Genomic DNA, 13094 nt, shown 5'->3' with positions numbered 1-13094 from the left:
AACTCTTCATAACATCTGCAGGCAAATTTTATCATGTGCACCAAATTATCCTATTTCAGATACTCCATATTTTTGAATTCGATATAAAATCAACTTTGATAAAAGATAATCCAGTCGGCTTGTGTACTGCATATGTTTCACATAAAATCATAAATAGAACGTATGTTAGGTATAACAATACAAGTGAAGAGTGTGCAAATATCCAAGCAACCAAGTAAGGCCTGTCTTTTTCCTTATAACGTTAATTCTTTGCATTAGATTTTGAGCTAAACTATAAATAATTCACCTTTTAGATTGATTGAAAAATATCAGATTTTTTCTTTCACTTGACGTAATATAATGCTACTTCAAAACTGGTGCTGCATAATTTAATGGTATGTTTACTTCATTTTGACTGTCAGTCCAAATGAAAGTATATTTTACAACAAATTTATTCTCAGTGCGCTTGTCCCATCAGTAGTTTTGCAACAAAATATTACTACTTACACTTTGTTAGTAGTCAAGTTGCTACAACATAATTTCTGAACTTCCTTATTAAACAGAATGAAAATATGCTAAGGAATAATTTGACAGAGCTCTGCTCATGTTTGACTCGAGCGTTTTAAATCGTTGGTTGATATTCCTTGAGAGAATACTTCGTTCGGGAATAGTCGTAGTAAATGTCAGGAGGTTACTACAGAATGGCGTTGTATTTATCAAACAACGTTTAAATTAGTATTTACTAACAACGTCCTTCATTTTTCAAGAACTCCAGTAGTAATGATATCACTGAAGTTACTAAATTATGTTCCTGATAACAATGTTATATTTGAAGCGTTTCATACCTTGCAGGCTTTGGACAGGACTGTGACATATGTATATTTCTAGTGATTTCATAAGGTAAGGTTACCAGTTATTGAACTGTTTATACAAAAATTGTAAACATTAAGTATTTTTCAAGTTTACGTTGGTTATAAATACATACGAAAACATGGAAGTTGTGAATGGTTTTAAATTCTTAGCTAAGGACTGATTAACTCATCAGGGGATCGAACTCAATACCTTAGAGTACCGAAGCTCACGTGATATTTTCATACCAAATAGTTGGGATATAATGTCATTGTATATAAGGTAACAAAATTTTTCAGACTGGAAATCAAGTACATTTAATACACAGAAAGTAACAGTTTAAATCTTATTTCTTCATATTTCTTTAGGTTGTTAAGATATTTCTAGTATGTGATTGGTTTGTAATCGACTTCGTAGTCTCTAGTAGTGTAATACTTTTGAACCCAGAACAGTAAACAGAACGCGAGAAGTATGGAAGCGATATGAATTCAAAGGTTAGTTTATATTCAGAAAACAAGAGTATTAACGAGATTATAGAAGCATCTGAAAGAAACACTAAGATCGATAAAAAGTTTAGCTATTATCCTCTCAAAATCATGAAAATGTGATTCATAGTTTTTCAAAATTTTCTAGAGATTCCTGACTAGTTAAACTATATCCAGCATTTCTACGGCTTCAGAAATTTTTTTCGAGGAACCATCAAGATCTAAATGTTCATTAAGTCTATTATTCCTGCTCCAATGATAAGAAATAAGCTTGGTTTCTCTTCTGCTCAGTCTGTAAATTTTATATTTCTCATAAACCCTAAACCATTAACCCAATGATTATCTCATAATATAAATATTATAACTTCCCATTTTCAGATATCTATTTTGTTTTAAAAACTAGCGAACATAACAAGTGAGATTATCACTACCCTTTTTCAATATTCGATAAACGTGATGTATCTGTTATTTTACAGTTCATTTAGTAGGTGAGTGTTGCACATTAGTGTAATTTACCCTAGAAGTTTCATTTCAACAATCCAATTACTGTCTCATGTAAACATATCGTTTTAGTATAGCTTAACATGGTAGATGGAAAACGAAAATCTAGTGAGAGTTATATATTTGAAATGAAATCATTAACGAAAATTACACCCATCCAATAAATGTTGAACATTAAACACTTATGGAAAATTGTGGATAACCTTGACCAACATAACTAACGAATAAGTGATCAGACTTACATTTGAAAATACACCTTTATTGTCACTTAGACGTACTATTTGTTCACTTAGTGATAGAACAACATATATATATATATATATATATATATATATATATATCGATAAAAATGCATATACTATTAGTAGTTTTGATTGACAAGATTGAAACCATCGGGAATTATTCGAATGTTGCCACTGAACTATTGATAAATACATTTCAGAATTTCAATATATGATGATGCTGAACATTCAGGGTCAGTTAACACGGCAGGTACGTAGAACGATGTATACTATTTCCATAGAACATGGCTTCCTCAGAATATCGATTTTGTCTAGAAATGTACGCGTCACGTTTACACCATCCAGCTCAGAAAGCACAACTTCCTTTAAAACCTCATCCTAAGCTACAAATCTCTATCATACCGAAAACCAGAACAAACATTTAACATGAAGTCATGTACCGTACAAATAACGTTAAAACAACTGTGGTTTGAATTCGTTATTCTTGACTGTCGCCACAATGATGAACAATTTACCATACCTTCCTATTTCGCAGTCCTCAAAGCCTGTCTCCCAATAATATTGACAATTTTTAAAATGGTATCCTCAATGATTGTTGTTTTAAGGATATAAAAGCTAACAAATTCTGCAGTGATTACCTTTCTAACAAAAATGAGCTCTAGTAACCATGTTATCATTAAGGTAAATTCAATCTCGAAACTGGTTACAAGAGATAATTTATTTCTCTGAATGTTACGTCTTAAGGTATCTGTAGGAAAAGGGTGCGCCTACATCATATGTTCACATATATCGACATCTAAATTAACCACTGTTCTTTTTTAATATTTATAGCTAGACTCTAAAAAATTATCTTTAAAGGTAAGGAGAAGAGAACCAGTCATTTCGATGTCACCCTGTTCCAACGCCCCTAATTTTAATTACCGATTGACATAAAAAACTATCGACTTGTTTACCTTAATGTATATTATTGATTACAATCATATATGCATACATTCTTTATCTGATATTGAGTTGTTACTTTACTGTGTGTTTTCTAGGACCAATAATCTCATAGAGGCCTTTATACACTTATCTAAACTAAGTTTTTGCTCAAAGGTCGTCATAATATTGAGTGATTCACTAAATTTATGAGGACATCGAAATGGTAGTAACTAACTAAATAATTAAGTATAACTCACTTATCCGTTACTTTCTTATACTTACTTTTTATGGATATATTATCAGATTCTATGTCCGAGGCGCAGTAATACTAAACGGGTCCCCAAACGATTGAAAGTAAGGGAAGGCATTGATTTGCAACTTACTGCCTAAATTGCACTTTAATGTTAAGACTAATTCACTACAATAACTAAGAAAAAATGTTTGTGCATTCAGCTTTGAGCTACAAATTTTGCATAAGGGTTAATGATGATAACTTATTCGCCTTCCATATGGAATCACGTAGAGCAGTACATGATTTTAAATTGTTCAGGCAGTCTTGACATGTCATACGACTTTCTAGAAGCCAGATAGTTGATGTACCGTCTTATGACCTAACAGTAGATGAGGAATTATAGACGGGATATGCTATTGAAAGAAGATGATTATGCACCCAATCAATGTCTCTGACTACATATCCTTGTCTCAGTTTGAAAGATAAATGTATACATAACTATGATTTGTGTACACTGTAATTAAGTTTGGCAAATATACCTTCTCAATCATTTCATTTGTGTACTGGGTCTAGTCAACCATAGGAAGTGTAACTGAGTCGGACCATAGTACATAACAGGGCTTTTAATCGTTACTGTTTCCCTAACACACTAAATCAATCCATCATGTTGTATCCCGTGGAGAATTATGAATGGTAACTTTGAGGACTATTTATGGACTAATATGATATGTCTATTTCCTATTGTATAATTGTTAAGTAACTAAACTATTCATATTCCTGTTCCTCTAATTATAAGCTTTATTTTGAACTATAGACTATTATTATACGATTCACCATTCTTGAGTTATCCCTAGTCCGTTAATTACTGTTCCCCACATTCACAGCCACATTTGGCCAAATCTTGCACAAATGTTATTTTCTATTTTATGGTACGATGTGGTCAGTTTGTTTGGTATATAAACCCAGTATGTTTGAGAATAATGATTCATATTGCAGAGGCTGTTATTGGTGTTCTGGACTTAATTGACTGGGCTAGGCAGAAAGCAGGACCGAGTAGTACTCAAGACTGCTCATACAGCTTTTGTATATCATAGCTCTGATCGATAATTCGCTCCTCTCTGATTGGCGGGGATCAGCATGTTCATATATTAAGAAGAGCACGCAATCGATATAACAATCAGATGATGTTTACCAAATGAACTTCACTTTGTTTTCTTCTAAAAAAGCTAAGCTTTGCTTACTGATCAATTCATGTTTCACAAATAAAGAATAATAAATCAATATTCGAAATGATAATTTAATCAATTATATTGACAGATGAGAAGAGATATGAAGAAAAATACTGAAAAAAAAATCAATACATTAAAGGCAATATTAATAGTTAAGAGTTAGTGCACAAAATAGGCAATTGAATATTGATCAGCTGAAAATTAGGATAATAAATTTTAGGCTTAAAGTAAATATCTAATAGAAACATTGGAAGACGATTCCATATCATAGAAATAATATAATAAACAAAACTTAAGTTACGTCATGGAAACAGGGTGTTTATAATAAATGAAAGTCACTTATGTGGAGATGGTTTCTGTAGATGAGTGTTACACTATGTTATAGGTAAAATTGGACACTTTTAAACAAAGTAAATTGACTGAGAAAATGAATGAATATATCTCACTTAAGAATTAACTATCTTTATTCATCATTGATACCACATTTAAGATTCAATGGAATAGCACGTTCCATTTGTTTTGGTAAAGGAAGATTTAATTCATTCATAATTTTAATAAATTCTGATTTGGTTTTTGTTAATCTAAAATTAAAATGAGAAATGAATATGAAAAAGAAAGTAGAATAGAACAGTATTTGAAGATTATTTGGTTGTATTTTAAACTGATATTAATTATTATAGTTGAAAGCGTGAGTCAATTGAAACTAGACCACCATGGAAAACCTGGGAGCACTGGACGGCCGCGAGTGCGGGATCGTGGATTTGCACTGCTGAAGAGTCCCATAATAGGAGGAAACGGTCGTCCAGTGCTTCCAGGTTTTCCATGGTGGTCTAACTTCAATTGACTCACGCTTTCAACTATGAAAATACTAAAGCTCCACAAAACCCCTTCTGATAATAATGATATTAATTAGATTGAATAATCATTATTGACGATCTAGGGAACATTGATATTAGATCAGAGCGGATATTTACATTAACAGTTAGTAAGGAATGAATAGATTTACATAGATCTTTATAAAATATAGAACGTGTAAATGAAAGATTGAATAAATTTTAATATAAGGCAGTAAATTTGCATTGTAGCAGTAAATAGACCCTCCAAAATAGATAGTTCTCTAAGTTTTCGACATTAGTACTGAACTTGTTAGTTTAGCCGGGCACACTTTAGCTGAAGGAGCTCAGTCATGCATCCACACCAGATTACCATTGGATAGGCCGTCCTACGCATCTCTCGCAACAAGTAGCTAGCTTAAATCAGACGCTTCTCCACATATTGACAACCTTCCAAATATATCTTTGAACCCCTTCATCCCTGGTTTTGGAAACTTTCAATCAAAAGGATGCTACAGACAAAGGCGTTGTCAAACCCTGAATATCCACATTGTGTTTGATGTGGTCTAGTATGCCAAACGGAAACTGTGAGTCTGTTATTTGTCACAACATTACATATATTTTTCAAAGCTCATATTATTTTATATCTTCGGATATACCCCCCTTTTAGATATTCTATTTTCGTAAAGTCAGAAAACACACTCAAACTCTTGAAGATTGCAACTTTTACGCTCCCTACTTTTCAACTCAACAACGAAGCCTGGTTCTGTTTTTAAGCAGCTTACTTACGCTAGTACAGCCTGACAGATCCATGTGCGCGATTCCTCTCAGTAGTAAAGGCAGTACCGTGCGATTTCCATGGGTAATTTACACCTAGTATGTCTACTAGTGATATTTCCGAATCTTATAACATTTTTAAAAAACGCTATTTTTAAATGTAGTGACCTAACCGATGGACAAAGGTTAGACGGGCTCTTCCACAATAACGAATTGCAACACTTATCTACTTATGCCTGTTACCCCTAGTGGAGGAGCATAGGTCTCTCACCAGCATTCTCCATCCAACTTTGTCCTGGTCAATGCTTTCCACTTGTTTCCAGTTGTTTTTCATCCTTTCGACGTCTGCTACCGATTCCCAATGCAATGTGTTCTTCCATCTTTCTCTTTTCTGTTTCCCTTCCGGATTTCAAGTAAGTGCTTGACCCCTTATGCAGTTTGGTGATTTTCGTAATGTACGCCCTATCCATCTACAGCGTTTCTTCCCAATTCCCTCTTCAGATGGAAGCTGGATTGTTCTCTCCTACAGTAGGGTAATGCGGATGGTTTCTGGCCAAAGCACATTGAGTATCTTCAGTAGACAACTGTTTAGAAATACTTGAACCTTTTTGACGATGGTTGTAGTAGTTCTCCATGTTTGAGCTCTGTACAGTAGAACTGTCTTGACGTTCGCATCAAGGATTCGGATTCCTATATTGGTTGACAGTTGGTTTGAGTCCCATATGTTTCTCAACTATAGGAATACTGTCCTTGCTTTTCCATTTCTCGCTTTTATGTGTGAATTGGGTTCTCCTTATTCATCGATGCTGTCCAGGTACGTGAAAGATTCCAGCTCTTTCAGAGTTGCCCCATCAGGTGTGATTAGATTGGTGCTCTCTGTATAGTGTTTGAGGATCTTGCTTTTTCTCTTGTGTACGTTGAGGCCTATTGATGCAAAGGCTGCTACTACACTAGTTGTCTTCATTTGCATTTGTTCGTGTGTATGAGATAGAAGGGCTAGGTGATCTGCGAAGTCCGAATCATCTAGTTGATTCCGAGCTGTTCACTGTATTTCGTGCTTCCTGTCAGATGTCGAGGTCGAGTTAATCCCCAGAAGAAAGAGGAAGTGGGAGAGTAAACAGTCTTGTCTTACACCGGTCCTTACTTGGAATGCATCTATCAGCTGTCCTCCAAGAACAACTTTGCAGTGTTGTCCACCGTATGAATTCCGGATGATTTTGACGATCTTCTCAGGCACACCATAGTGTCCAAGAAGCTTCTATAATGTTCACCTATCCATACTGTTAAACGCCTTCTAATAGTCAAGGAAGTTGATATGTATATAGTTTAACGATGATCCATAATGTCGCGATTTGATCAGTGCACGGCCGATCCTTACGGAATCCAGCCTGTTGATCTCGAAGTTGGGCATCCACTGAATCTTTCATCCGGTTCAGCAACACTCTGTTGAAAAATTTTCCCGGTACTGACAGTAGTGCGATGCCTCTGTAGTTTTCACATTTGCTCAGATCTTTCTTTGGTATCTTGATGAGGTGTCCTTCTTTTCAATCCGTAGCCCCTTGTTTTTTCTCTCAAATCTATCTGAGTGGAATGTTGAACATGTTTGCAGGCACTTCTATGTCTGACTTCAGTGCTTCAGCTGGTATATTGTCAGGTCCTACTGCTTTCCCACGCTTGATTTGTCTGATATATAGAGAGGGGAAATCAGCCGCTTGATACCTCCTTTTTAGTATTTCCTCCAGTCTAAAAGCAATCTTTCCACCTATTCCATCGCCTTTAAAGCCAATTTTTAAGAAGATAGGCTTAATATAACCACATATATATTTTTATTTAGATCCATTGTTGATTCTCTAGAGAATAACCTCTAGATTGTTAGAAATCAGCTAAAGTTAACATTAACTAGTGGATGAATTTCAAATGGAATGAATCATGTAACTATACAATTCATTGGTAGTAAATTACCAAATGCTCTCATGAGAAGTAATAACACAATTTACGTGCATACATTTCTTTGGATAGGGGAAAACGTGATAAACTAAAAACATATTGTTACATCCTGGCTACATGATACGTTAAGATATATATATGACTTGTTTACAAAACAATGTTAAGGTATTGGCCGGAATAAGTTTTTTGTCTACACTCCAACACATTATGAAACCCACGTCATGAATGTTCCCTCTAACTCCCCATAACGGTAACAATTACTAGCATAGATAATTCTATTCAGTTTTACACACAGAATTGTCGTTAGATGAGAAACTATAATAAAAACATTATAGGAGCATGAAAGTATTTTCATTTCATTTCATAAGCTAAAGAACTTTAGGGATTAAATATTATTGAAATGACTACAAGAAAACACAATGTACATGATAAAAGAGCCCAGGAATTACAAGTGTTGAATTGCAATCATATTTACAATATATGACAATTTATTAGTTGGTATTATTTTAAATAATTCTGCCTACAAAGATATTTCACTTTGTGTGTTTAAACAGCAAAGTACTTGATACCCATTAATAAGTGGAATATTATATATTTAAGGTATATTGTTCACAGTCGTTCACTACCTTATACGCATAGTATATATATATATAGACTTACCGAGGATTACATGTCTTTTCCTCACCAACAGTTGTCATAGTGTTGCCCAAATAATCATGAGCAGGAAACAATATATAATCATTTGGAAGACTAAAGATTTGTGAATAAACTGAATCATATAACGTCGCAGCTGAGCCTCCCTGAAAATCTGTTCTTCCACAACCACGAATTAAAAGTGTGTCACCGGTGAAAGCAACACCAGCCGAATGCAATACTAGCGTCATACAACCTGATGTGTGCCCTATAAAGTCAATATAAGGCATTGTTAATGGTAATAACGACGAAGTGAATCTATAAGTTTGAAAAGGTACGTAATAAAAATGTCATTCACTTCTATTACAATTACGAGTAATGCAATACATTATAGATTTTTAGGATACGATGAACTGAAAACAAAAGTAAATTCTGTATATTTGCCTCATTTATTCCTAGAAAGTTAAAAAAATGATCAACTACACTGTGACATGTTTTCCAAATAAAATTAAATGTGACTTTAATGCCAGCCTACCTGGAGTACTTCGACATTCTAATTCGAAATTTCCAAACTTAATAACATCTCCATGTTTTATTATCTTGTCAACTTTAACTCCATCATAATGAGATAGCACACTGTACGATCCAGGAATTCGCTTTAACAATCCACTGCCAGTTACGTGATCAGCATGCAAATGAGTATTTATTATTGGACCCAATTTAACATCCAACTGAGATATCTACATTACAATATATCAATAGAAATAGGTGAATAGTTTGCTAAAGTAACAGTTATGATTATTCTACAATAAATAAACACTAAAAACCTAAGATGGTTGCTTAGTAGTTATTTCCGGTAACTCTGTGGGAGAGATAAGGCATTATATAATAGGAATTTGTTTTCCATTTTTCGAAGATTGGATAATTGACTGTAAATGTCTCATCACTAAGCTTGATGAATTAAAAAACACTAAGCTTATAAGAATATGTGAAAAATCTGTATGATTATTTACGCAACTGTGTTTGTTCTTGTCTTGCTTACGAGGATTTTTGAAAAGCTTGAGGAAAGTATTGTTTCGTACAAGTAGAGTAGTTTGTCTCCGATGTACATGGATGATATAAAGGGTCTTAGCCAGTGGGATTTATTTTCACACAATTATTATGTATTTCAAGTTGGGTGCCAAAATTGGGGTAGTATTCGAACCTATGACTTGGTGATTGAAAGGATGATGCTTAGACTAATGAATTATAGCTAGGTAGGAATGAGATTTGAAAATATCTAAGTGAACGACTGAGGATTTGTAAGTTTAAATAGATAAAAAAAGGAGTTTTAAGCCATAGGTAATTAAATGTTTTATCGAGAGTAACAATGCTAAAACAAAGCCATCAGTTGCAAATCTGATCGCAGATATGTACGTAATTGGTGATCGCAATCACCTGTACAGTAGAATGTTATGAACTTAACCTTAAAAGAGATAACTTTGGTTTACTTTTAGCTAAGGAATATGAATTATGAAAATAAAATCTGGCTGACAAGCGAAAGTTATAACTATTTCGTCAATAACGATCTCAAACTATGGCTGCAGTACATTAGAATTATTACATGATCAAGGTTTGTGTTAGGTGGGAGAGACCACGAAGACATTTGAGACAGCTAACTCGAATGAACATGACTGGATTATATTCCAGTTCCTGCCTAATTGAAAATTTTATATTGGTTGTACTGATAATAGACAATAAGATCAAAAAAGGACTAACCTATGAAATGACTGGGTTGTTAAGTAAATCTTGTATGGCACCATGACCCCAGGCAGTGCCCGAAAGACGACGGTCCACGTAAATTCACTCTACCTAACTACGACTACTGAGCATCTTATTGTTTTGTGCCCTTTACTGTTTATTTCCAGCTTTTTAATTGTTTTGAAAACAGTTTTATCGTTTGTTTTTGCAATTTTTAATGAAGCGTAATTACTTTTTTAAAAATCATACACTTCTATATAACTGTGTCCACGGTTTGATCATTCATTTTCTACGTACTAGTGCGGTGTGGGTTACTTATATCCACGTAAGTAGTATATGATGATAGTAGGGTATTGGATGCATTTCAGTAGATCGATAACAAAAGAACGGGAACGAAACGCAATTGGTATGAAAATGCATGAACAATAATAATCGGAGACGATGGACTGATATTTGCAGAAGTAACGGTCAAGATTGAGAAAATTGATTGATAGTTTGCAAATTAATTGTTTACTGTATGATTGTCAGCTTTCAGTGAAATATTCTGTAATTTTGTGCCTAAATACATTCGATTGTCCCCACTCGTCTTTTTGTTCACTACACTAGTTGTTCATATCCGCTGGCTTTAGTTTCTCTCTATATCATGTTGTACAGGGTTTTATTGCAGTGTTGTGTGGAAGTACGGTCATCGGAACCGGTACACCATTGTTTACGCCTCATTTTCATATTACTCAACTAATAGATTACTTGAGAAAATGAACACATTTAGGGTTATGATCATTAGCATTCCGTTTTCATACATACAGAAAGTTGAATATGTTAAAAGTACAAACAAAAATTAATTCGGTGAACACGGTTTTATTTATTAGTTTAATCCACTTGAGCGGTTTTAGATCTAAGATACCCCTAGCCACCTGTGTGAAAAAAGGAAAATGTGATCACACAACCATTTTCAGAAGTCAGGATTCCTGAAATTTGACGTTTTTAGGATTACCCGAAAATTTATTTATTATTTTACTTAAAAGTTAAGAATTACACCAACCTACAAGCTTTTTATCTCGTTCAACAGTTTCTAAAACAGGGTCGATAAGAACAGCATCTTTGGTATGTGAGTCAGCCAGTAAGTAAGTGTATGTAGATGAAACCTTTTCAAATAATTGACGAAATATCAAAGGACCACCGGCAGAAAGTACAGGAACTTTGGATGACATCCTATAACATAATATAAATCTGCTTCATAAAACGGAGAGTTTACTAATCAAAATAATTTAAAATCAAAACCGAGACGCTAAGTATTATGAAAGATGTAACACAGCAAAACTTTGTGAATATGGATGAAAAACAGTGAAAGTCGGAAATCACGAGCAATTGTAAATTCTACCGAAGGATGGTTAGATTTATTATGTGTTATTTATTTGTGTTTATTTATTTAAACACATAAGCATTGGTAAATGGAGGTATCAAATATATGTGCACCACACTTCGCTATTCGATCTGTGCAAGGGCTGGAATACTGAATGATGCTGCAAAAGCCACCCCAGTCAGATAAAAAATGATTCATGGTGGTGTACTAGTTTATTTGACTTCACTAAAGAAGTTCCAAAAGGGACGAAGAATGATTTTTATTGTACATATTTATTACACGTATGTTGCGGTAGTTTATACACAGATATGTCACAAACAGCATAAGCTCTGTACAGCTGAGTATATATAAAACGGTGGCATCTATTGAGTACCTTTTAAAGAAATTATTTGATTAGATTGTCAGGTGATTTTCCCTATCTGATTACCAAAGTACGCTTGTGTCATTTATTCATGACTCAAGCATTGGTAAAACAGGCCTAACCCTGGCTTATAATAACCAACAATTATCCATTTCCATGGTTTAGTCACAAACTGATTTTAGCTAGGACACTACCAAAAACCAGAAAGTACTAAACAGCTGTTTCGTCTTGGCGCGAGACTCCTCAAAAGTCCACACCGGAGAATTTAGAACCCAAGAACTTTGGTTTCGCTTTCGAATACTTAACCTTTATACCAATGAATCGGTGCTGGAGGCCAGTCCTGGGTTTAATTGCCTTTGCAGGGTTGTAGGTGTGCACCGCTGAAGTCCAATATCAAGACTAAACAGATGTTTCGTAATTTATAGCCTCAAAAGGTGATCTAGCTAGGATCAGTCCCTAATATAAAAACTGTAAAAATTCTATAACCACCGCCAAACCATATACTGACATTTTAAAATTCCTCGGTTAGTCGGTAGTTTAATTGCATCTCGTCGTTATATGTATTACAAGGCAGTTTTCGTTCCGAAAGTTGACTGTCATGCCATCCTACTAACACTTATGAACAAACTGGATGATATTACTTAGGCGAACTTGAAATAACTGCCCAACGAATTTACAACAGAGCAGTTAACTCTGTGAACAGCTAACTAGTATAAATTTCCCTTACGTGGTAACGAAAGCTTACGCTGATACCTTAAGTAACTGAACTATAATAATATTCCCAATTCCTAGACCGTTCATAGGTTATACGTCTAAATATATCTTGACAGGAAAAAAGCCATGTGCGAAAAAATGTACTTTTGAACGTTTTCCTAGAGATAAAACCTTACTTTAGCCTTGGGACTATTAACTTGAGTTATATTGAATAACGAAGGTTTGGGTTCACTTAACAGCCCAACCTCCCAATTAAGGGGATTTTGTGCCATTTCTCCCGAATTTCCC

General features: G+C 34.4%; 2 protein-coding genes across 2 annotated transcripts; both read right to left on the bottom strand.

Annotated features, from left to right (window-relative positions):
- Positions 1-4901: 4901 nt before the first annotated feature.
- Smp_165640 (beta lactamase domain, putative) lies at positions 4902-8879 on the bottom strand (the record flags this gene model as incomplete). The annotated part of the gene is made up of 2 exons (XM_018798065.1): positions 4902-5019; positions 8656-8879. The coding sequence occupies 2 exons, from the start codon at positions 8877-8879 to the stop codon at positions 4902-4904; spliced, it is 342 nt and encodes a 113-aa protein (XP_018646722.1).
- A 228-nt stretch (positions 8880-9107) lies between these two features.
- Positions 9108-11579, bottom strand: Smp_080670 (hypothetical protein; the record flags this gene model as incomplete). The annotated part of the gene is made up of 2 exons (XM_018798054.1): positions 9108-9368; positions 11415-11579. The coding sequence occupies 2 exons, from the start codon at positions 11577-11579 to the stop codon at positions 9108-9110; spliced, it is 426 nt and encodes a 141-aa protein (XP_018646721.1).
- Positions 11580-13094: the final 1515 nt, after the last annotated feature.

This window comes from Schistosoma mansoni, assembly GCF_000237925.1.
Source record: "Schistosoma mansoni, WGS project CABG00000000 data, supercontig 0156, strain Puerto Rico, whole genome shotgun sequence".
NCBI classification, from domain to species: domain Eukaryota; kingdom Metazoa; phylum Platyhelminthes; class Trematoda; order Strigeidida; family Schistosomatidae; genus Schistosoma; species Schistosoma mansoni.
This window is presented reverse-complemented; position numbering and strand designations above follow the sequence as displayed.